We start from the raw sequence: 26698 nt of genomic DNA, 5'->3' as shown, positions 1-26698 counted from the left end.
ATGATTTGAATTTTTTACCGGCCATCAGATACAATAAAAGTTATACAAGTTACATATCGATGTAATCGCAACAACTTGAGGAACATATATAACATGTCAGTTTTTCCATAGGACACACAGCGTAAAAATGAAGCCCCCCCAAAAAAAGAAAAATATATATTTTTTTCAATTTATTTTGGTTTCGCAGCATATTTGATGCAAAAATTTAGCCTGTTATTGCAAAGTACAATTAGTGACACAAATAATAAGGGCTCATGTGGGTCTGTAGGTTTTAGGCTGCGTTCACACTACGTATATTTCAGTCAGTATATGTATATTTCAGTCAGTATTGCAACCAAAACCAGAAGTGGATTAAAAACACAGAAAGGATCTGTTCACACAATGTTGAAATTGAGTGGATGGCCGCCATTTAATGGCAAATATTTGCTGTTATTTTAGAAAACGGCTGTTATATTGAAATAATGGCTGTTATTTACTGTTATATGGCGGCCATCCACTCAATTTCACCATTGTGTGAACAGATCCTTTCTGTGTTTTTAGGCTTTTGGCCGGCGGCGTAGGGGTTAAAGGGGCTGAGTCCCATACACACAGCGGAACCGCTGCATGTATGGGAGCCAGTACTGGATCCGCAGCGGATTTCGCTGCTAACTCGCAGCATCAAATCCGCTGCGGATCCAGTACGTGTGAACGTACCCTAAACGTGTTTATTAATGTCACGTTACATCTAATCACTAAATACACTGTCATATCATAGATCCCACAGATGATTAGAATAGTTGTTTAAGAATGGTTCTCGAAAAAAAAAAATGGTGTTCTGTGTGGTTGCAATGAGCAACAAAGAAAGTTTAGAGCTAGATGGTTTTCATACATGTCCTCATAATCTAATTGCTATTGATAACCACATGACACCATTCTACAACACTATATAGTTCTGTAAACAAATCCACGACAAAGTGACACACATCAAATTTAACCAAATTACATGCAAAACAATTAGTGCAATTGTACTAATTGTTTTGCATGTAATTTGGGTAACTTTGATATGTGTCACTTTGTTGTAGATTTGTTTACCAGAACTATATAGCGTTGTAGAATGGCGTTCTGTAAATGGCCTACATAAATAAGTTATGTCATCTATGGGACCTTTGACATCCCGGTATATTTAGTCATTAGATGTAACGTGATAACAGGTTTAGTAGGCTTGTTAGTATGCATTGGATAATACCATTGTTACTTCATAAAGTTACAATAAATGGTAACATACTACAGCAAAACTGAAGGGAATCTGTGCCATGCTCTGCCTTGTTAATAATCTAAGTCATGTAATCACCTCCTGAAGACGGCTGTATCACAGAACACAATACAATTCAGTATCAGAACACTTCCTTTAATGGATGTTTTGTAAGACACAAATGAACGTTCACACTAAAAACCTATAATATATTTAACAATATTCCCCCCATACAAAACTCACAAATTAACAATATTTATATATATTTTTCCCCCATACAAAACTCACAAATTCGTACAAAGAACAGAACAGTGCAGAATTTCTGTCGAACCTTGGGCACCATTCCAATACCAGGACCACATTTTACATCTTACAGTTGAAGTAAACTGGACTGATATCAAACCTTGATCATAAGATGGTGGTGAACTGCAGGGGAGGGATTTGGTTTAGCAGTTGTCATGTGGATGCTAAGCTATGGTCCGCAGTGGTAGGGTTCAATCTTACACTTGTAATACAGATACTAAACTGTGGTTCCCCATTATGGTCATCTAGACTGGGCCCCAATGAGACAAACACAAGGACATACACTCTGAAGTCTCTGTTCCAGGAATAGAACAATAAAATAAATAAGGAATCTCCTCCAAGGAAACAGAACTCTGGTCAGCGATGGAGCTCATCCAGCTCATCCAGACATGCTGCCTGCCATCTCCTCAACTTCAAAGGCCTCCGGAGGAATGATACCCTGGTTCTTTTAAAGGGAACAAAGGGATAAAAAGCTTCTATAAGAAAAACAGCTAGTAAATCTACTTAAAGAAAAAGCACCTGCAAAAATTTGATAGGGATGAGTAGGAACAGATGAACGAGAGCAGCATTCACACTCAATAGGATTTCTAGTAGCCGAGTTCTCTACTTGGCTATTACTGAAATCCCATACCTGAACTTTTAAGCTGTAGAAAAACTAGAATTCCTATCATGCCAGGATACACAAAGCCAAAGCACTTTGACTGTTCAGGCATGAAAGGAATTGTAGTTTAGCAATAGGTGGAGGGCCACAAGTGTGACACCAATGCTATAAGTAGCTGAGCGTGCACACAACTGCTGCGATGACCCACTGGCCAGGGGACCTCCGTTCTGGTGTCTGGTGGGAGATCCCAGCAGTTGGACCCCTCTGATCAGCTAGTTCTCCCTGATCCTACAAATAAGTAATACATTATAATCTTTTATCCCCTCCCTCTTTGGCTGTATGTTTTATACACCCTAATAAGACACATTGAAACAAATCGTTTTATTGTTCTAATGCTGCGTTTACACAGAACGATTATTGTGCGAATTCGCACGATAACGATCGAATTCGAACGATAATCGTACGTGTAAACGCTGCAAACGATCAAACGGCGAACGAGAAATCGTTCATTTTGATCTTACAACATGTTCTAAAATCATAGTTCGTAAAAAATTTGCATATCGTTCCGTGTAAACAGTCGTTCACCGATTTATCCTATGTGCGAGACAGGCTTAAGCAATCGCAAAACGATCGCAAAATGAATTTTCCGTACGATATATCTTACCGTCTAAACGCTGATCGGTATTAAAAAAAAAAATCGTTACTCCGACATCGTTAATCGTACGATCGGGCCAATTATCGTTTCGTGTAAACGCAGCATAAGACTTTCCACTACACCACAGGTTCAAGCTTTTGGCTCTGTTCAGTAAAGACATTCTAAAGCCATAGAATTACCTTTAGGGCATGAAATATTTCCTCTGCTTGCTGCATGTCCCAGTTGTTGTCTTGAAGACATCTATATGGAGGCAACACACACATATATATATAGAGAGAGAGTGGTTGGTTGCTGAACGGCACTGTGTGGCTCTAAGGCTCAGGTGGGTGCACAAGTCCCAGGTTGCCAGATCCAAGGCTCCCGGATTCACAAAAGAACTTCTAATGAGACGGCACTCTGGATTAAAGTGAAAAAGCAAAGTGTTTTATTCACCCATCAGTTGCGACGTTTCGATCTACTCCATGAGCTTGAAAAAGATCTCATGGAGTAGATCGAAACGTCACAACTGATGGGTGAATAAAACACTTTGCTTTTTCACTTTAATCCAGAGTGCCGTCTCATTAGAAGTTCATATATATATATATATATATTTTTTTTTTTATTTTTTTTTTAACACAGCGAAGACATTCAACATGGTGGATGTCAAACAATCAGCAGATTCGCTGCTCTTCATGGATATGCCATATCACTGCATGCAAACTCCACTAGAGGACGCTCCCTGCATACATAATTATATAGCTTGCGCTTTTTGCAAAAGCTAGAGAGTCACAAGTTGAGGAGCACTGCTCTAGAGATAAAGAAGAATGTTTGCATTCACTGACAGCAAGCAGATATCTCCAAAATACATTACATATGTTCATTAAACAAGGACTAATTTGTATCTGTTATTAGAAAAAAACTTTTGACATGTCCAAGAGAAAAGGGAAAAGTTTTGACCGGTCTGGGTCTGTGTTTAGACCGCGACCAATCAGTAGAACGAGCCAGAAGTCTGTGTTACATAACCTGGACGGCTGCATAATGTAAATCTATGGAGACATCCAGCAACACAGACACAGAGCGGTGAGAGGAATGCATGGCAGAGCAGTCGTCTCCCCGATGGTTCTCCAGATTGGTTAGTAGTCTCAGCACTCAGACCCGACTGATACAAATAAGAGTTTTTGGTGACTTTTTTTCTAATTTACCATTTTTCTATTTATATTATAAAATAATGCTGATATCATGCAGTTTTCATTCTCACCACTGGGGCTAAAACTAACTTGAGACTTCCTGTTCTGTCTGTAGTGATAAGAGGAGGCTGCCGTAAAGTGATCTATACAGCATTACAGCATCATGTGACACTAGTAGATAGCGGAAACAATAGCAGCTCCCTGTGGGATGACTTTTTCAAAGGTCACAGAGCGGGCTCAAAGATATTTTATATTCATCTTAAGGGGACAGAGTCTGTCTATTGTCATCTATGTCTACGAGTCTTGCTGTAAAGCATGTCACTAAATGCTTTCAAGAACAGCCCATGCAACATGGCCGCTCCCATAACAATGTACAAACAGTGAAATAAAAAAATAAAAAAAGTCAGAAAATAGAAACAGATTAGAATAAAATAATTTTTGTTTCTGATTCTAATCAGTAAAAGAAAATTTAGGTGACACATTCCCTTTAAGTGTTTAGCTGGTGTTCTTTTATATGGTGTTGTCAAAAAGCATATCCATAGGTCAGGACCCACACCACATATCCCCTCCATCTTTCTGTAAATTTAGGTGGAGACCCCTTTAAGCAGGAAGGCGAACCAGATGTCAGTGAGGTTAAGTTCTCACTCGCTGAGTCGGCCCTGACACCATCCCTGGCTGCCCCCATACAGATAATACAGTAACACTCACTTAAGAGCCCAGTCTGGTTTCATCCCTGTGTGCTTAGAGAACCATGCGGTGAGGTCACTTGTTGCTGGGGGAGAGGATTGTTTGCAGATCGTCAGGGTGGACCTGGGAGATAAATGTGAAGATGCTTCTTGCTGAACGACATACGGATTGAGAATAACCATCTGATCATTTAAAATCTGAGCACTGAAAAAAAAAAAAAAAGAGGAAAAGATGGAAACAAATTACCAATATCATTCGGGACAAAAATAGGAGTCTAGAGGGTAAAGTTATGTCTGGCAGCAGCTCGCTCCCCTGTCCCCTGCAAACACATATACATAAATACATATACACTTTCATCCAAAAAGTTCCTATGATTATAAAATAAAAAAGAATCTCCTACTGCTGGCCGACCTGCAAATGGGCAATCTAATTCGAGTGAGTATGTAGCTATTGTGGGTGATGATTGGTTGTTATCGTCTCTAATGCTCCAAGGTTGGCGTGGGCCTACCCTTACCATTGAGGGTTTGGGGGAATGGAAGGTGTACCCCAATGTCCTCTTGTCAACGTATGACCTAATCATAACTACTAACTGGACTTGACATATTTCTTGAAAGGACATTATGGACGAAAAGCACACTCTTTTTTTTCTTACTGTTCTTTATTTGAAATTATTGTTGTCTTTTGTATGTAGGACGCTGTTATTTATTTTTGAAAAATCAAAACAATAATAATATAGCTTAAAAATAAAATAAAAAAGAAGTAAATAGTCTGTAAGCTAATGCATGCGAGCAGGGCCCTCACTCCTAATGTACTGTATGGATAATTATATGTACCGTATTTTCCGGCATATAAGGCGACTGGGAGTATAAAACGACCCCTGACTTTTAATCAGATTGCCAGGGGGTTCGCCTTATACGCCGGAAAATGTTAACCCCTGCCTGACCACATCCCTGCTGCGGTCAGGCAGGGGTTAACTGCAGCTAAATAAAAAAAAACAACAACAACAAAAAAACATTTAACTCACCTGGGGCCCATTCCGCCTCCTGTGCCGTTCTCGGCGCAGGCAGTGTGACGTACACTACCTGCGCCGGAGATCGCCAAACCTCTTCCTAGCAGCAGCAGAGCGTCTCATCGGAGAGGCTCGGAGAAGCTCAGCTGCCGGGAGAACTTCGGGAGAATGAGAGAGGCTTCGGCAACTTCCGGCGCCTCTCTCATTCTCCCGAAGCTCTCCCAGCAGCCGAGCCTCTCCGATGAGACGCTCGGCTGCTAGGAAGAGGTTTGGCGATCGTCACACTGCCTGCGCCGGGAACAGGCCCTAGGTGAGTTAAATGTTTGTTTTTTTTTATAGCGGTCGCCCCATACGGTGGGGATGGGGCCATTTTGAGCCCCCCCACCGCATGGGACGACCATACTCGGCATATAAGATGAAAATACGGTATATCTCTGTGATGTGTGATGTGTCTATGTATGTACCCCCAAAATTGTAAAGTGCTGCGGAATCTGTTGGCGCTATACAAATAAAAATTATTATTATTTCTACCACAATTATTCAGACCTGTGTGTCTCCATGGTAACAGACTACAAATTGTGTAGTCTGGTTTTCATTTACTTCCTTCCACTACAATCACAAAATTGGGTGGTTTGCAAGATGCAGATGAAAATACAAAACAAAACAATAACTGCAGGATCAGACTACACAGGGGTTATTTTACCATTAAAACACACAGGCCCACATAGGACCTGTATTCATAAAACACTTCAGGTCCATACCTGTCTTGTGAGGCTGGAACAATGATGAAGGTTCTTCTGAAAGAGACGAATGGTATCTTGCCGCAGCTCGTGTTTACTGTCAAGTAAAAGCACATTAATCTTTCTGTACAAAACCACATCTCCTGCTCCCCAAATCATACAAAGACTTAAGGGAATTTATTTCAGTTTTAAATCTTATTTACTGTATAAAATACATTTTAATTCCTCACAGTGAACATCACCTCTGCTTGCTGTTAGAGAATCAGAACATTCTTGTACAGATTCAGAGATTAAAAACCAGTCTGGCTAGTACTGGGCTTCTTATTACTAGAGAATGATCTGCTAAACTGTAACAAACCTGCAGCTGTGAGAGGATTGATATATGTTTTACCTCGATAAGTGTAAAAGTTTCCATTCACAGACAGACAGCAAATACTGTGAGAAAATGTTAAATAACCTATATACACACCAACTCACCTTCCTTGAACCTTCCTTCAACAGTGAAGCACATGATGGATGTCTGGGGAGCAAACAGTATATAATATACATGAGAAGAGAGCGAAGCTGAAGGGAATCTATGATCATGTCCTCTAAAAGCTGACCTATACACGAGGTTACGGGAAGACCCTGGTGGATACAGCGGCAGCGCTTCACCAACAATCTGGGGCTGGATATCTTTTAGAGGAATGTCTTAGTGGTTTGGGCTGGGATTTGAAAAATTCAGGTGTTCTAGAAAAATAAGGATATCTGGTCTGGGGTCAATTTGGGGGTCAGGGGTCTTTATTACTTTAGGGGTCTTGTCTGGGGTGTACATTAGTTTAGGGGTCTGGTCTAGGTCTGTATTAGTTTAGGTGTCTGATTTGGGATCTGTATTAGTTTAGGGTGTCTGGTCTGGGGTTCTGTATCAGTTTATGCATCTGGTCTTGTATTTTGTATTGAGTTTGTATTTTTTTAATTAAAATATTTATTTAATATTTTTTCCCTTTACAATCACGAAAGAATAAAAATACAGTACATTACAATAAGTCTACTATAGTAAGGTCTGTGTCTTTATTAGTTTAGGGGTCTATTCTTGGCTCTTTATGAGTTTATGGGTCTGGTCTGCGGTCTGTATTGGTTTAGGGGTTGTATTTCCCAGGTGATATAATTATACTCAGTGCACCAGGTATTCTCACAGGTGTCCTTTGTATGGGATATTCTCAAAACATGACCTGTTGGTGAGGCCTGAGGACTGGAATTGAGAAGCACTGATTTAAGGGATCTGATCTGGGGCCTGGTATGGGATCTTCCATGGTTCTTTACTCTAGGGGTCTGAATTTCTTGAGAGGGTCATGCCTGGATCTTATGTGGGATCTGGTGTTTTTTTTCTCCTTGAAGGATTTATAGCGACCTGTGTGTTACATGTTCTATGTCCTTTTTTTCTTCTTCTTTTAAAAAAATTAATCAGAGAGGGTTCTCCAAGATAGGTTTTTCTCATAGAGCTCCTCAATGCTTTTGCTGTATAGGATGCTGGGAAAATAATGATTTACTGATATATCAGCCTGGGAGATGCTACTCCACAGGACTATCAGTTGTCAAAAATCCTTGTCCACTGACTGCAGTGATCTCTAACATGTTGGTTCACTATAAGGTATATATCGAGACGTAGCAGATTTTGCTTTTCACTCATCTTAATTGGGTTTGCAGAAATCCATATACTTGATGCCAAGACCCCAATTCGGATGAATGCAGGAATCTCTTCGATAAATCTGCCGTGTGTGAACTCTGGGTGGGTGCATCTCAGTTACGGACTCTGTAGTCAGGGGTCAGGAAAGTAATCTCTATAGAAGAAATTCCAGGAGGTGAAAGTGGTTCATTATTCCAGCAGGAGAAGGTGACACTTACAGTCTGGAAAGTGACATCCAGGGTCATGGACGGGCGGTCGTGCTCTGTATTCGGGAGATTGCAGAAAAAGCCAACTACCTGCAGCCTGTTATACTTTAGTAGCTGACGTCTCACTTCTAGAAAGTAACAGAAATACATCACCAAACAGTAATGAAAGCAATAGTAATAAATATACACTGCACCCCTCTTCACACCGCTCAGTATACAGAAATCTAGGGGCATAACTAGAAATGGCTGGCCCCATAGCCCAGCCGTCAAGTATTGTTATCAGTGACTATCATAGCAGTAATTGAAGGCATTACTGTCATTTGGAGTAACCTATGCCTCCCCTCAGACATGTCAGACGTTACTGATCACAGTGAGTGCGGAGACCTGCTGCAATCCCGAGCTACAGCCGGGGGACAATGGAGTGTGCGGCAGTGTGTTCCAACCGCCAGATGGCTGAACATGCAACTCGAACGCTCCAGACTCTAATGAAGTGAACAAGTGGGATTTAATTGACAGCCAGAAAAAAACGCATGCTGCCACCTCTTGGCTGTATCTTCTGATTGGATATCAGCAGTCAGACGATCAAAGTGATCGTCATGCACCCGTGCCCTGACGTGTTTAGAAGTTTGTCAACCCCTTGACAAAGGCAGACACCCAAACGCATGTGGGGGCAGAGGCATCTGGCGATCCAGGGCATACTGCCATAATTTACTGTTTGTGGGTAACAGATCTTTCTGTGTATTTTTTCACATACCTTATTGTTTGCATAGTCCACTGATCATTGTATACATACTTGGGATGTACATCTAAATACATTCTATACTACATTATACAAATATGTAATTAAAGAGTAACGCCTAGCGTCAATAGCAGCCGCTGCAGAATATCTCTGAAAGTGAACGTTATGAGGAGTTTAAGAGCAGAAGTATAATAAGAGGGGACAGGACAGAGGGAAGACATCTTCCAGTACAGAGCCCATATGGTAGACGATCGTGGCTTTGAAAATCAGAACTTAACATTAATAGCAGCTGCTGCCGAAACTCTTTGGAAGCAGACCCGTCAATCACGAGAAATACTACTGATGTGCAAAATGGGGCAAAATATAGGGGGGAACATCTTCCATGGGGTAGGGGGAAGTACAGTTAAAAATCAGAGCTCAGCATACACAGCAGCTTCTGCAGAACATCTTCAATCATTTGAGACACTGCTGACATACACAAACAAACAAAGATGTAAGGTTAGCCAGTTTTATGACAAAGCTAACTAGGGACATAACAGGGCTGAGCAGGCCACCGGGCCCCTACAGTGGTAGTTCTGCCCCTCCAGAAATCTCTCATCTGCCTTCAGCCTGAATACTAAAGGACCAGAAGGGGAAGACCCCAGAGACTAATAATAAGAATAAGAAACAGGCAGACAGCTTTTTATTCCAGGCCATTTGCTATTTCCTAAATTCTAAATCAATGTCCGTACCTGGTCTCCTCACTCTCAGATGGTTCCGGTTCTCCTTCCAGTATTCTTTAATCTGATCAAAGCTGAACATAGACAGAGCTGTGTTACAACACTCATCCAGCCTGACACCACATAAGACTACAGCAGCGTTACTTCACAATGGTGTCCCCATATACTGTGGTTATCACTGCAGCTTATTCTGAGCTTGGTCCAATTCATATGAGAGGGACAGAGCAGTACTGGCCCAGCCTCCCATACAGAAGTACCTGGATTAATAGTGAAGGGGATACAGTGCTACACCAAAAGCTGCAGCCCCTGTATTGTGCAGACTAGTAAGGATCACAGAAACCCATTTTAATAGCGTTTTCCAACAGAAGACACACAACACTTATCCAGAGAAAGAATATAAAAAAGTCTAATCAGTGGGGGTCTATCTAGGATGGGTGATAAGTGTCCTATTTAATCACTTTCTAATATACTTTCTGTTTAGGCTTTAAGTCCTGTCTGCTGTAAGTGACCAGAAACATTCCTGGTAATGATCAGACTGGTGAATCAGTAGTCTCTTTTTTTGTTGTTTTCAACCTCTAGACGTAACCAGGAATGTTCCTACTCACTGACACCAAGCGGAGATCACATCCTGACCATAGATGTCACCTCAGGGGTAGAGGTTACCCACAACACCCACTAGACTCTTGGATAGAAGACGTTGGGCAAACTGAACGAGCAGCAGCAGTTCTCGTGGTACAAAGGCAGGAGGGCTCTGCGGTCCTCAGAATCGTACAAGGTGAAGTACCTGGAGGAGGAACAACAGGAATAATGTCAGTAATCTGCAGGGTGAAGCCTTGGAAATAAGTAGAGGCTATTCAAATTAAGGGAAAGCAATCACAACGTACTGATGGCTCGCACTAAGTGGTCTCTGGGAGCCCTGAAGGAGTCATGTACTTAACCAGTCACTGCTGAAAAAGGGTTAAAGCTCTGGCCACATAAGCATCATGGCTCCTGTTCATATGGGAAGCCACAGCTAAATCTGTATGCAGTGAGCTCCCCCTAGTGGTGGCTGCATGCAGGTGATGTATGGTTCTGTATCAGAATCAGCTCTGACTCCTATAAAAATATGTCTGCACACTTTATTCTTACACATTCAGCCCACAGATACATATTAGACAATTCATATGAAGAAATATTTGGCTTACCGATGCAGGAACCTTGCTAGGTAAGTTTTGATGTCATCATTTACAAAAAAGCTTCCCTAGGACATAAAATGCAATGTGTTAACATTACTTGTGTGTAGTCCAGTCACAGACAGGCATTTTCTTGTGGCATGTAAGGAACCCATCACCTGACTGGTGGTGTAGGCAATATTCCTGACTCTCTTCTTTATAACCGAGAATATAGGAAATGTGAAGCAAACCCCCAGTATGTACTGTAGAGGGTAACAGTGACCCCAACATTTAGGTTATAGCATACAAGAAAATGAAGGGGGAAAATAATCTATATACCTTTGTTTCTGGGAGCGGTTTGGGTTCTTCTAGCTCAAAATGTAGATTCTCTTTTAAAAACTTCCCATCCTACAATAGAGAGACGAGAGGTTTGCAGGGTAATATGGACTGGTGCATACAGAGTGGTGCACAAGTGCTGGATTATTCATATCTCCCTAACCCTGTTTCCATCTCTGGCATAGCTTCAATGGGTAAACATGGCTGCTTTTTAAAGAAAAACAGTGCCACACCCGTTCTCTGGTTATGTGTGGTATTACATCTTGGCTCCATTCACTTCAATGGAACTGAGCTGTACTACCACACACAACCTGAGGACAAGAGCGATGCTAGTTCTAGAAGAAAGCAGCCATGTTTTTCTAATCCTGGATAACCACTTTAAAGAGTGCGTGCAGCTCCTTTCCGGTCTGTGAATGATCTCAGGCATGGACAGGTTCCACTGGATGCCAGGATGTTCCTTTGCCAGACTTGTTCAAGTCGCCTGATGCCTGCCAGGTATCGTGCAATAGGATACACGTACAATACCCGCTTCAGCAATTGTGCTGTCCTTCGTCTCTCCAGTTTGGGCAGCAGACAGAAGTGTTGTGCCCCCTTCATGTGAAGAGCTGACAGCTGCTGCCCGACACTGCGGATGGAAGCCTATATATTTTCTTAACCCTTACCAGTTTTTCAACAGCAGGAAAGTGATAGTTGACTAATCTGTAAAAAACAAGACAAACAGTGATCCGAAATATGAATTTAATTAATGGTCTAATTATATAAATAATAAAGAAAAGAATTTAAGAAAAGTTATAGCCCCCAGGTACCTGTAGTAGGCAGAGTGGCTCTCTACAGACTTGTGTAAAGGATTTCCTTTCAGCCACAGCTCCCTCAGCTCCAGGTTGTGGATCAGATCCAGGTCCTGGACTCTGCAGAGCTAGGACACAATACACAGACATGACTTTTTACTACAGTGAATGTAAAGGTTACATAGGGTGCACAATACAAAGCTGCATCCAACTTATTACTGCCTCTGGGACACGCTGAAGAACCCCTTTAAGGCCCTATTGTCCCATATTATAAACCCAGTAACTCCTTCCCCACGCTTACTCAGTGGGCGGGCTCTGCCTGGTGATGTCAGAGCTCAATTGTTTTCTCTGACCAATCAAACATCTTCCCTTTGCTGCCTTCTCTCCTAGCACACCCACAATCACAATGAGGGAGACATACTCCGGCTGGATCCCCCTCCTTCCTTCTTATAACTATTCTATTACTAAGCAAGGATTTTTTGGTTTGCTGCAAAAAAGGAGGAAAGTAACTGGAAGTTAATGAAAAAGGTTCCTCACTCCTGCCTTAGTACATATATCACACAGTTTTATGTATTTAGATGTACCTGCTGTAAAGCAGAAGGTTCCAACTTGTGGCTCTCTCACTGTCGCCGAACTTCAATTCCCAGCATGCCCTGGCAGTCTGAATGCAAACCTACAACTCCCAGCAAGTCCTGGCAGTCTGTGTGCAAACCTACAACTCCCAGCATGCTCTGGCAGTCTGTGTGCAAACCTACAACTCCCAGCATGCCCTGGCAGTCTGTGTGCAAACCTACAACTCCCAGCATGCCCTGGCAGTCTGTGTGCAAACCTACAACTCCCAGCATGCTCTGGCAGTCTGTGTGCAAACCTACAACTCCCAGCAAGCCCTGGCAGTCTGTGTGCAAACCAACAACAGCTGTAGAGTCACAGGTTGGAGATCTGTGTATATGTTGCTGTCCTTTATAAGAAATATATATGGTGTGTATTGGGTAGGAGGTTGATATGGTATATGCATTATTTTATCATGGTCTCCTCTTGTAATTCTAGAGTTTTATTCCAGAACTGTTGTGCGTCCATAGAGAACCTCAATAACCTCACAAGAAAGCCGCGCACCATATTGTAGGAGAGGTTTAGACTCTGCAGATGAGGCGTCAGGTTGAAGAGGTGAGCAAATCCGGTCAGCTTAGAGAGACTGTTGTGACTTAGATTCAGAGACAGAAGCTGCAAATAAGAGAAAGAAGTATCTCACAGAACAGCCTGGAGGTTCAAGGAAAAAAAAAACGTGAAAATGCGAAAAATGGAGGGTCTGGTCTGCTCTACTCATACTGGGGTCAGGTGGACAGGGACTAGGCGTAAAACACTGTTTACATGATGTTTCTGGGCTGCATCCAAGTTATATGTTATCCCATTCACTTCAAGTGACTAGTACGTCTGCCCATAATGTGTGTTATAATAATATTGTGAGCAGATGGGCACCAGACTGCATTCATTGTTACCTGGGGGTAATACTCGGAGATGATCTGTAAGACGATTTCTGCTGCTGATGCACTGCTCACTGACAGGAAGATGTTGGCAGAAAGCAAATCTGTGGAAAGAAAAAGGACATTACATCCAGTGTAGGTTAACACAATGAAAGTACATGGTGACTGCACCAGCAGAATAGTGAATGCAGCTCTGGAGTATAATACAGGATGTAACTCAGGATCAGTACAGGATAGGTAATGTTTGTATACAGTGACCCCACCAGCAGAATAGTGAGTACAGCTCCGCAGTATATTACAGGGTAAATAATATCATGTATACACATATTCACACAATAGTATCTGTAGATTAGCCATATGATGACCATGTGATTTCTCACCACCATACTTGTACACATATGACTGGCCTGCTATACCCTGGACTCTCCACTTGAGGGTGGCAGCAGCCTCCTTTCAGCAGTGGCGTCTGTACACAGATAACCTGAATTCACATGAGACCTCACATCACAAAGCCGTAATGCATTTTCTTGGAGTCACAATCCATTTTGCTTTCCACGCACACTAAACACATCCTGGAAGGTTGCAGCCTCCATTCACAGAGATACTCACCGCGCGCATACAATATAACCAATGGCTGCAACTCAGTCAGAAATGACACAGACTGCTGCTCGCTAAAAGCAATTACTACCAGGGAACGCTGCCAGAAAACAATGTAGCAAACAGTAACGTCACAATGGGCATCTCGGTGTGCCTGACATTGAGCCGCTGCCGCCGCAGGGTCTGGGGGTTAATTGCATTAACCTTACTGCACCGACATTTAATACCAGGAATCCTGCCCCAACCGCCTCCTAATGCTGCCGGCCATACAGGCCTCATACCCAGCACAAGCAGATAGCAGGCTGCTCACCACTATTACACATAACACAACTCCATCTGCCTGTAGTACAGGGGTTCAACTAAGGGGCTATGTCCGCTAAGACAGGTCCGTTAATATGGGGTCCTATGGGTTCTGTTGCATGTTTATCTATTCTCTATAACACTACTATTTGCATTATTACACCACCATTTATTATCCCTGTACTGTGACATCACTGTGTGTATTATCCCTGAACTGTGACATCACTGTGTATTATCCCTGAACTGTGACATCACTGGGTGTACTATCCCTGTACTGTGACATCACTGGGTCTACTATCCCTGTACTGTGACATCACTGGGTGTATTATCCCTGTACTGTGACATCACTGGGTGTATTATCCCTGTACTGTGACATCACTGGGTGTATTATCCCTGTACTGTGACATCACTGTGTGTATTATCCCTATACTGTGACATCACTGTGTGTATTATTCCTGTGCTGTGACATCAATGTGTATTATCCCTGTACTGTGACATCACTGTGTATTATCCCTGTACTGTGACATCACTGTGTATTATCCCTGTACTGTGACATCACTGTGTATTATCCCCGTACTGGGACATCACTGGGGGTTTACAATCCCTGTACTGGGACATCACTGTGTATTATTACTGTACTGTGACATCGCTGTGTATTATCCCTGTACTGGGACATCACTGTGTGTATTATCCCTGTACTGGGACATCACTGTGTGTATTATCCCTGTACTGGGACATCACTGTATTATCTCTGTACTGTGACATCACTGTGTGTATTATCCTTGTACTGTGACATCTCTGTATTATCTCTGTACTGTGACATCACTGTGTGTATTATCCCTGTACTGTGACATCACTGTATTATCTCTGTACTGTGACATCACTGTGTGTATTATCCTTGTACTGTGACATCTCTGTATTATCTCTGTACTGTGACATCAATGTGTGGATTATCCCTGTACTGTGACATCACTGTGTGTATTCTCCTGTGCCCACCCTGCACAGCCTTAGCCCACCACACTTTCTGGCTGCTGCTGCATCTTTAGCCCATCCCCCACTGCCAATCATTTTGGAGGAGGTGGCCAGCGACGGCCAGAGATCTGATTGAAAACCAAGAAAGAAAAAGAGAAATATTGACAATACATTTGCTGGTTGATTAATCTCCATTAAACTGTATAATGTATCGTCAAACATTTCGCGATGTTAATATTGTACATTTCTTTTGCTGTCCATAAAGGTTTAATAAAAATTAGCTGATTCAAATAAAGGAGGAATTTAGCACACTGGAGGTCCAGTGTGGCAGAAAGCCCGGCGCTGGCCGACTGAAGGATAGTTGCTGCACCAAGGACGAATGGGAGAGTGTTTCACATAAAATAGACCAGTGCTTCTCAATTCCAGTCCTCAGGCCTCACCAACAGGTCATGTTTTGAGGATTTCCCATACAAAGATCACCTGTGAGAATACCTGGTGCACCGAGTATAATTATATCACCTGTGAAATACTAAGGAAAATCTCAAAACATAACCTGTTTGGTGAGGTATGAGGACTGGAATTGAGAAGCACTGAAATAAAATCTCTATTGTGGATTACACATATCAAGGAAGCCCTCCTCATCAGATCAAGGCGTAATTCACAATAAAGAGTTTGTTTTATGTAAACTACTCTCCCCATCATCTCTTTATGTAAACTACTCTCCCCATCACCTCTTTATGTAAACTACTCTCCCCATCAAAAACATACATGGCGATCAGTAATGTCGCTGTACCTCCCCTTCCCTAATCCCCCCTAAAATTCCCCACCAAGCGACAGACATCATAGCGATAGACATTACAAGATACTTCTTACCAGGATCATTTACCAGATCGCTTAGGTCAAGGCTTTCCAATGACTGGTCGTATCTTTTCCAAAGACAAGACTGTAAGAAGGTGACAGGTGAAATGTATTAAAGTGCAGTTAAGGTGAAATGTATTAAAGTGCAGTTAAGGAGACTATCAGTAGGTTTATGGTGTCCTATCTCCGCCTGAATAGTGAGGACATGTGCGTGTGCTCACTAGTCCTCGATATTATTGTGCACCAGCACACACTGCCCGCCAGTTACTGATTGGCAGTTGTCTATCTATACTGTATCTAGGGTGGAGGGAGTGGTGTGCCACAAGGTCCATTCTCCTGCATATTAGAAGAATGGCTGCACTGGAGCTTTATACAGTGCTGCATGGAACAAAATCAGCCCAATATTTCTGCTGATTGGTCCCCTTTAAGGCACCATAAACAGAGTAACAGATTCCCTTTAAATATGTTTTTTTTGTGGTTCACAGCATTAGTCTGGACACAAATACCATATGTCTGGTGATTTGGGGACATCCGGATAGGAACTCTGGATGCAACAAGCTTGATGTGGCCACCTGGTGCCCCACAGGCTGGGATGGGACACATCACCAGGCATGTGAACTATCCTGCATAGCGAAACTTTGGTGCATGCATCATTTTTTGCATCAGGTGCCTCCATATAGGACAAAAACTGTGTTGGATCAACAAGCTTATGTAATCTAAGAGGAGCCAATAAATTGTTGCTGTGCTGTCAGAATAGTGAGTCGTATACCCAATATGGAAAGATATTAGTCCCGGGTTATATGGTCATAACAAGGAGACCAGACAGTAGCTGCTGCCAACTACAGTATAGTCCTAGTAGGTGTTATTCAATATTGTCTACACTGGATAATGATAAAGCCTGACATTGTATAAAAAAACATATGGTATAAAAAGCCGCAATACTCAAAACTCTGTGCACTAGCAGTCACACCACCATATCGCAACAGGTATTACAAGATATAGCAAATTATTTTTTTCCCTTAATGTAATGTAATAAAATGAACAACATAAAGACGAGGTTAACCTAGGACTGTGTGTTCATTGATGGGGGGGGGGGGCACCTTGTATGTGTCTGTGTGTATGATGTTATGTGTATTTAGTTTATGTTTTACAGTGGTTAGCGGTATACCTGATACTCAACCTCCATTATCTTGGTAGTTACACAATATCTTGCTTCTTGTGTACAAATACAGGATGTTCTGCACTATTATTATACCATATTCATTTTGTGTACTACTGTCTAATATATGTAATCTGCCAACGAATCATGTTGATTGTTATCTGTGCAAAATGGTTGAATAAATTCTTTAAAAAAAAAAAAAACAAACATAAAGATGATCCTGAAAGCTACCAGACACCGAATATCACACATGCCGTTAGGTGTCAGTGCCCATCTAGTGAACAGTGCATGTAGTTGGCATGGCACGCTCCAGAGCACAGAGGTCTCTGTCACCTGCTGATCCATTTTTCGTGGGAAACAGATGGCAGCACAGAGAGCATGCAGGCACCATCTATCTTTACCATATAAATCACCTTATTTCCTGAACCTTCTTGGAGAGTACGATACACGCTGGGTTATACATATGGCGTCTATACTACTCAAATCTGCATAACAGTGCAGAATTTTTCTTTTTATGATTTTTATGGTTTTACTAAAAAAATGTATCTTAATTGAAGTGTGTGTTTGATGGGGGCGGTTGTAAATACATTCATTTAGCAAACTTGCCTCCTTCTCCTGATATGCTGCTTTTTCCCTCACATTGTTGACAGCTTGTTGTCTTGGTTACAGACCACCACTCTGCTCTAAAAACATTAGTCTGACTCGTGTGGATATATAATGTAAATGTATGGAGATGCTGTTATCTATAATGCAATGAGAAGGTTAATAAAAAGTTATCTGATTAAAAAAAATATGTATACTCAGGGGCGTAGCTAGGAATCACACAGCCCCACAAAGCACAACACAAAGCACTGCATGTGTACGTGTATGTGTGTGTATATATATATATATATATATATATATATATATATATATATATATATACTTTACTGCTGGTGCACTGATAACCCCTGACCTCTGCACACACATTCTCCTTTCCTACTTGATTGCGCAGCTGGAGAAGAGGTCAGAGGTAATCAGTGCAGTGAAGCAGAGATCTCTGTTTTCTGCTTTTTAACCCTTTTTGTGTTGCAGCATGTAAGTAAAAATGAGGGGTTAAGCAGAAGGACACACGCTCTTACCTTCTCCCCCGGGGCCCCTCCTGCACGGGCATATGCCTACCCTGCCTTTATGGTATACCCCGTTAGAAAAATACACTAATACTAAAATACAAAAATCTACAAACCTAAAGAGGGAAATAAATATTACCTGGATGCGTTGGGCCCTATGATCTAGGTAATTCACTGTATCAGAAGGGCCAAGAATATTCATATCCATTGGCTCCTCCAGACTGTAGAAAGGTGCTGCTTTAATAATGATCTGCAATACAGAAATTATACTAAACACAATGTACGGATATCTTTACAGGAGTTTCCCCTCAAATTTTGCGCCTAATAGTGTGTAAAATAAAGTGAGCGGGTACCTTGTGGTAATTTTCACCTTGTATTTTCTTCGAGGCTTGAACCAGGGATCTGGCGGTGGAAAAATTGTCCACGAAGAAAGCAGCCATGTTGTTTACATAGTGAAACTGGGGACAAATACGTAATGTTAAATGTTACATATAGATATTCGCTACGGGTGTCCTTTTCCTTGGCGAGAGCTGCTACAAAGGCTTGTGTGTGTCTCTCTCTGGAGGACCTGTCCTGTCCTGCATTACAACACAGGAGAAGTCCAGTGAAAATTTCTAATAAAGTATTGTATTGCCCCCCAAAAGTTACACAAATAACCAATATACACTTATTACGGGAAATGCTTTAAAAGTGCTATTTTCCCTGCACTTACTACTGCATCAAGGCTTCACTTCCTGGATAACATGGTGATATCACGACCTGACTCCCAGAGCTGTGCGGGCCGTGGCTGCTGGAGAGGATGATGGCAAAAGGGAAGCTCAGTGTCGCCCTGCTATCATCCTTTCCAGCAGCCACAGCCGCACAGCTCTGGGAGTCGGGTCGTGACCTCACTATGTTATCCAGGAAGTGACATCACCATGTTATCCAGGAAGTGACATCACCATGTTATCCAGGAAGTGACATCACCATGTTATCCAGGAAGTGACATTACCATTTTATCCAGGAAGCGAAGCCTTGATGCAATAGTAAGTGCAGGGAAAAAAAAAACACTTTATAAGCATTTCCTGTAAAAAGTGTATATTGGTAATTTGTATAACTTTTGGGCTGCAATATAATACTTCAATAAAAATTTTCGCCAGACTTCTCCTTTAACACTGGGTAATGCTTTATTCCTCCTGGGGTGGCGCTGCAGGGAAACTGAACACTTACTGAAATATTTACCCATGGATCAAAGACTTGATTGATAGATCTCTAATGTTTGGATATAAGAAGAGATATAATAATATAATAATCTACCAAGGCTGGTGGGGCAGGCAGAAGCCATTGCTCTGTGTAATAGGAGTGGTGGCAGCAGACTGCAACTGACTTCAATGGGCTGTGTGAACGATCTAAGGCTCGTTCAGGCAGAGACTCCTGGAAGGCATTGCCTCATAGTAATACACTGTTTTACACTAACCTAATGATATTTCCTCCTTAAGGTCAATGCTCAGTGACAGGAGGAATATAGGATAGCCGTACCTGAAAGGCTCGGAAGTGAAAGCCGCATTCGTGTTCAATGGAATTCAGTAACCACATCTTGTTGTATTTCCGTCCATAAGGGATCTACTGACGGACAGACAAGGGGTTCTGTTACAGCGTCCTCAGGTGAGACAAACAATGATCAGAAAAATCAGCAATTTTTTACGGGACTCAGGAATGTAAGAAGAAGGAATAACACAGTCATGGCGAATACAGTTGACACACAGGACAGACATTACAATGTGATACACTATGTATGTAAGGTGTTTATAGATGACTATGTCTGCTAAACAGGTGGAATCTTATGCTGTAATCCTATCCCCAGTGCACCTTTCTGTCTAATTTACATATTAAACTGAAGATTTAACCCCTTGAGGATCAGGCCCAAAATGACACAGTGGACAGCGCAAATTTTCATTTTTGCGTTTTCGTTTTTCCCTCCTCCCCTTCTAAGAGCTCTAGCACTTTCAGTTTTCTATCTACAGGCCATGTGAGGGCTTGTTTTTTTCAGGAATAGGTGTACTATGTAATGGCGTCTTTCATTCTACCATAACATGTATGATGGAACCCCCAAAATATTATTTATGAAAATATAAACTGGTGAAATTGGAAAAAGAATGCAATATGGTAACTTTTGGGGGGTTCCTGTGTCTACGTAATGCACTATATGGTAAAAGCGGCATGATCCCAATATTCTATAGGTCAGTCCAAACACAACCATATGCAGGTTTTAAAACATATTTTCTAACGTTAAACATTTTCTATTAAATCCTTTTTTTTTGCAATGAATTACAGTGGTCCCTTGGTTTAAGAGTAACTTGGTTTAAGAGCGTTTTGGTTTAAGAGCTCACAGTTTTTCTAAATTGTGACTTGGTTTAAGAGCTCCCTGTACTGGGTGGGAGCGCAAGTGGGGGAGGGACATGGTCTGCATAGCGGGGTCTACAGCCCTGTACTCTGACCCAGGAAGTCTCCCTCACCTTCCAAATCATAGCAGATCAACTTCAGGCTGGGGCTTGCATCAGGGGACAGGACTGTGGAGGTAATCTCTTCATAGCTGTAACCCCTCTCTCCCCAGACAGAGAGTGCTGCATGTATGTGCCCACATCTGCCCTGCTCATTCCGTCATGCTCCCTGCAGTCTCTGTCCGCCCTTGTGTTTCCCATCCTCTCCATTACTGTACAATAATTTATAATATCACATATTCTGCTGTTTCTGAATGTTTGTTTCATTAGTTTTACATGTTATTCAATTGGTGTGGAACCAATTGTTTGCATTTGAATGATTTCTTATGGAAAAATTCGCTTTGGTTTAAGAGTGGATTTGGATTACAAGTACGGTCCCGGAACGAATTATGCTCGTAATCCAAGGCACCACTGTATTAATAAAATGGGCCTATTGTGACGCTTATAACGGTTTTATTTTTTCACCTACAGGGCTGTATGAGATGTCATTTTTTCCACCATGATCTCTAGTTTTTATTAATACCATATTTGTGAAGATTAAATGTTTTGATCACTTTTTATTAATTTTATATATATATATATATATATATATATATATATATATATATATATATATAATGTAGCAAAAAATTGGTAATCCTGGCACTTTTTCCCCTCTTTTTGTGTACGCCGTTCATGATGACGCTTATTATATTTTAATAGATTGGACAATTACACAAGCTACGGTTTATTATATGTTTATTTATTTATTTTTATATGTTTTATTTATATAATGGGAAAGGGGGTGATTAAACTTTTATTGGGGGAGGGGCTTTTACATTCATTGATTACATTATACACACTGATCACTGATATGCCATAGGCATAGCATTGATTAGTGTAATAGGCGTTCTGCTCATTGAGCCTGCCTGTGGAAGATCGGAGATCGGACCGTACGGAGGCAGGTGGGAGACTTCCAGCAGTCCGTTACAACGATCGGGACCCCCGCAATCACACTGCGGGGGTCCCGATCGGTAAGTGACAGGTGACTCTCCCTGTCACACCTTAAGGGGTTAATGACACAATGCAGCACGATTGCTGCAGCCTAACATTAACGGTGAGGGCTGGGCTGCTCACTGCAGCCGCCCCCAACTACTATGAAGCGTGCTTCATAGCTCAGGACGTACCTGGGGACAGACTTCCAGCGTGTATCGGGCAATAAGTAGACCTCTCCATTGTGTGCATGAGCCCAGATAGTCCTCAATATTCATGAGAAGCAGAAAACTCCGCCCACCAGCTGCTGATTGGCTATATGCTGTGTATAGGCAGTCACCGGTCAATCAGCTGCTGGAGGGCGGGGGGAAGGGTGTGGCAAGAATCTTATTCTCCTGCATATTAGGAGAACAACTGAACAGAATGATGTAAGAAATACACTAATCTGTTCAGCATTTCTGTCACTAGTTTATGCTGCCCTCATTTAAGGTGGCATAAACCTAGTGACAGATTCCCTTTAATGAACATAACAGAAGGACAGTCTCTTTTATCCTGTTGTTCGTTTCCCTTTTAGAGTCAGAGACTTCACTAGATGATGGCGCACCGTTATCTTAAACCACAGGTTTTTCAGTTTCTGATACTTCTGGTTGCTGCAGTTCTCCACACTCTCCCCATATTTATAGCGCTTAGGTCCATAAGGATTCCTGCATAAAAGAGATCAAATAAATATATATCAAATATAAATGGCACACAAAACGTATGTTGTCATCTCAGGCTGATGTGCTAAGGACGTACCGGACGGGGTCGCAGTATCGGCCCTTAACCACTCGCTTCCCTTTGGCTGATAGCTGCACTCTGCTGGGGCAAAAACATTTACATTATTAAGCTTCACCTAAAAGGGGGCCTCCTAGTGAACTGACAGAACTGATGATAATACACTGACCGGTGGGATCTAAATGCTGGATTTAGGGCCCTTTTACCTGGGCTAACAGCTCCTGATATTGGGCGCCAATAACGAGGATTTATCAAGTACTTTTTAAGCCACCTGATACACTGTGATAATTTTTAAGGATTCTTACACTGTCTAGTCTAAGCATGCACTAAGTATTTCAAAGTATTAGTAAATGTGATCCACGGGGGTGCTGTTACTCCAGGGAAGGAGAACCTTCAGTCCTCCAGCTTCTGCAAAACTACAATTAACATCTTGTCTGGACAGTCAAAGCTTTGGTCCAAGCATGATAAGAAGTGTAGTTTCGCAACAGCTGGAGGGCCTAAGGTTGCTCATCCCTGTGTTAGTAGAACCACCGTAGATCCTGCACATAGGATTTTGTTGTCCAACAGAATCCCTTTAGAACAGGATATATTTTGCTTTATTGTTTCTGAACTGATCTTGAGTTATATCTAGCTTCTTTCCCCATACATATTTATGAAATCTGCTCGCTGCCCTTGGAAACAGACTACATTTTTGCTTCAAGTGCTGTCAGACATGACATCCTCTCACAAACAAAAAAATATTAATACAAAAAGATCTGATTACAAAAAAAAGATATGCCATCCCCTCTCCTGCTCATATAGAATAAAGGATGTGGCAAGACAGAGCCTGAAGGTTTCCTTTTCCATTCACAGAAAGAACTTATCCCATGTGCTACTTTATGCGCTTACTGTAACTGGTAGTAGTTTTCTTCCATGGTAGTAAAATGGTCTCTTAAAGCTGCAACTGAAAAAAAAAAATCAACATTAACTTCATAAATAGTGCACTTTCTATTCATTATAATATGATGGTTCTTTTTTATTCAATTTTTGATGCACTGATTTTACCGTACTTGTATTTGTATGCTATACAAAGCCCAGTAAGTGACACTTTCAAAGGGCGCCATCACTAACTAACCTCCCAGGTGCCAGCTATGATACACAGTTATCACCCTCCGCAACTACATGACATAATAGTATGTCACATTTCAGGAAAAACACACTGTAAAACTCTATGTAAAACATGCTGTAAAGTGAAACTGGCTCAGTTGCCCCTAGCAACCAATCAGATTCCAACTTTCATTTTCCAAAGAGTCTGTGAGGAATGATAAGTGGAATCTGATTGGTTTCTAGGGGCAACTGAGCCAGTTTTACTTTACACCATGTATGATAAATCTCCCCCTGTGTGTTCCCGGGCATACAGAGCAGAGAACAGATGACCGGATAAGATGATAGACCATTAAGATGTTTAGTCCATTAGTGGGAGCGTTCTCACAACTTCCCTTGCAAACCCCAGCGGCCCTGTCCTCTCCAGCAATGGTATCAGGTGTAGGGGCTCTTATGCTCTCACTGTGTGATAGAGTGACTACATGGTGTCTGTTGTTCAGTCAAGGTGGCAGAGTGGCTGCTATGAAAGAAGAAACCACTGGCCTATCAGGTTTGGCTCATGGGCACGGCACCAAGTGTAATGCAGCCCGATTCTGACTCCAACCTGCGGCAACAAATCTACAACTCCCATCATACTCTATGGAAAACTGGTAATTGGTTCTAAAGCCCCCATAATATCATTCCAAAATGAGAAAAAAAATCTGATAAATAAAATGGATAAAGCAAGTACTTACATACAACCGTCAAAAAGAGCTACTGGAAGCTGTACATTACTTTTTATGTAGAGGACTGGACTGTTTTAAGGGTACTGTACAGTTCATACAGGGTCCCAGAAGAGTAAGATGAAGCCGTTCTCACCTGGTGCCCAAAGGTGCAACTCATCCTGGCCCAGGTAAAGAGCAGTATAGGACATGTAGTATCACACTATACTGTAGAGGGGATACTAGACACACAGCAGTACAGGACATGTAGTATCACTCTTTACTGTAGAGAGGAGATACTAGACACACACAGCAGTACAGGACATGTAGTATCACACTATACTGTAGGGAGGAGATACTAGACACATACAGCAGTACAAGACATGTAGTATCACACTGTACTATAGAAAGGAGGAAGTAGACACAGCAGTACAGGACATGTAGTATCACACTATACTGTAGGGAGGAGATACTAGACACACAGCAGTACAGGACATGTAGTATCACATGTAGTATCACATTATACTGTAGAGAGGAGATACTAGACACACACAGCAGTACAGGACATGTAGTATCACTCTGTACTGTAGAGAGGAGATACTAGACACACATAGCGGTACAGGACGTGTAGTATCACACCGTACTGTAGAGAGGAGATACTAGACACACACAGCAGTACAGGACATGTAGTATAACACTGTACTGTAGATAGGAGATACTAGACACACACAGCAGTACAGGACATGTAGTATAACACTGTACTGTAGATAGGAGATACTAGACAGCCACTCACTGCATGCACTTAAAGGAGACCTGTTACTCCCCGTGCCAGGGTGACAGGCTCCCGACCCCCAGTTAGAGCCCCTTATACAGACCACATCTGGCCAAGTCCCGCTCCCGGAGCCGGTCCACAGCGTGCGCCTGCTTCTGAACAGGATATCTCCGTCCCGGGACCAACTCCGGGAGTGGGACTTGGCCAGATGAGGTCTTTATAAGTGGATCTAGCTGGGGTCAGGTCTCCTTTAAGTAATACTGAGGGGTTTACCAATAAAGTATACACTTTTATTGGTCGATCATCTGATCCTGACTGTAGTATTATATGCTGAGTCTGGCCTAAAGGTAGGATGGTCCAGAAAGGAACACTGTATGTTGAAAATATTGTAATCTGAGGCCGCTGTAAATTGAACGATTACTGTATAATGTCAGCACTGTCATCAGCAAACAATCAGGATGGTTCTCTGTTTTCAGGCTGGTTTACACATCATAGTCTGAGCTATAATCTTAGAGTTCAAAAAAATGTTAGAAATTACAGCCTTTTTTTTTTTTTAAACTATTTTTGTATCTGAAAAGCTTTGGCCCTTTTTTGCCACAATGGGGGCCTGTGGGCCAGTCCCCAGTGATCCGTGCCAGGCCAGTGCTGCAGAGTAGACTAGTGCCATGTGGGGGAACTAGGCAGCGGCTCAAAAAAAATGGACCGCGCCACCACCATCCCCCCCGTCAGCCTGTTAATGAAGAAACCCAAAGCGATGTACCTGGTGATCTATTCGCTTTATACTGCTCTGATATAATAAAAAAAAAATTAAAAAAAAGTCAAACTGGTGGCTATGAGAAACAAGGACTATTTTATTATTAGGACATATTCACACCAGACAGAAATGCTGCAGATCTGATGTGGATTTTGACTCTCTCTATTGAGGATAACTGGGAAAATCTGCAGCGTGTCTTTCCTGTGTGAACTTGAGTTCAAGCCAATGGATGACCATGAGATAGTTACACCAAGTCCTCCAGAGGGGGCGCTATTGTTCCCTTATATTGTTGTCTTCCAGGGCCAGACATACAGTATCACTACCATATGGGCGGCTGCATTATTGCAAGAGAGCACTATGGGGTCAATAAGAGAAGCTTTGTGGGGGTACAAGGGGTCCATGTCGTGTTTCCCTTCCTAAGAACCCTCCATTGTGCTATATAAGCCTCTACACAGCGTGGCCATCTTGACTACATGCATCTGACCAGGGCCGCCATTGCTCCTGACACTCAGGCCGGTATATAACATTGCACCCTCATAGTCCCGGTACTCACTGCCAGCCGCAGGAGAGACGTTTACCTCTGACGTCATCACCACGCCTGCAAGCAGCCGCGCGCGACGCCTCCCGATGACGTCAGCAGAGTCCCCGCCCCTGAACAAGCGCCTAAGCGGAAGATCTGCCGCGCTGGT

At 42.2% G+C, this 26698-nt stretch overlaps 1 protein-coding gene across 6 annotated transcripts; it reads right to left on the bottom strand.

Annotated features, from left to right (window-relative positions):
* Positions 1-1366: 1366 nt before the first annotated feature.
* On the bottom strand, positions 1367-26698 carry LOC138774336 (nuclear RNA export factor 1-like). Of its 6 annotated transcripts, none has more exons than XM_069955092.1 (22): positions 26563-26698; positions 23588-23642; positions 22721-22783; positions 22530-22629; positions 19992-20075; positions 18827-18931; positions 18613-18723; positions 16221-16290; positions 13494-13582; positions 13111-13218; positions 12016-12125; positions 11872-11908; positions 11213-11281; positions 10907-10962; positions 10399-10506; positions 9735-9796; positions 8277-8392; positions 6870-6912; positions 6414-6489; positions 4665-4847; positions 2970-3030; positions 1367-1979 (listed from the first exon to the last, which is right to left on the bottom strand). In XM_069955092.1, exons 1-22 carry the CDS (start codon positions 26597-26599, stop codon positions 1914-1916), a joined length of 1809 nt encoding a protein of 602 aa, XP_069811193.1. In that variant the 5' UTR covers positions 26600-26698; the 3' UTR covers positions 1367-1913. The 6 variants fall into 6 exon arrangements, with proteins under 6 accessions (XP_069811193.1, XP_069811194.1, XP_069811195.1 ...); XM_069955093.1 differs by having other exon boundaries at positions 22721-22780; positions 26563-26696; XM_069955094.1 differs by having other exon boundaries at positions 26588-26694.

The sequence above is a fragment of the Dendropsophus ebraccatus genome, chromosome 15 (assembly GCF_027789765.1).
Source record: "Dendropsophus ebraccatus isolate aDenEbr1 chromosome 15, aDenEbr1.pat, whole genome shotgun sequence".
NCBI lineage: Eukaryota > Metazoa > Chordata > Amphibia > Anura > Hylidae > Dendropsophus > Dendropsophus ebraccatus.
Note: the sequence above shows the minus strand (reverse complement) of the source record. Positions and strands in the feature narration are given on the sequence as shown.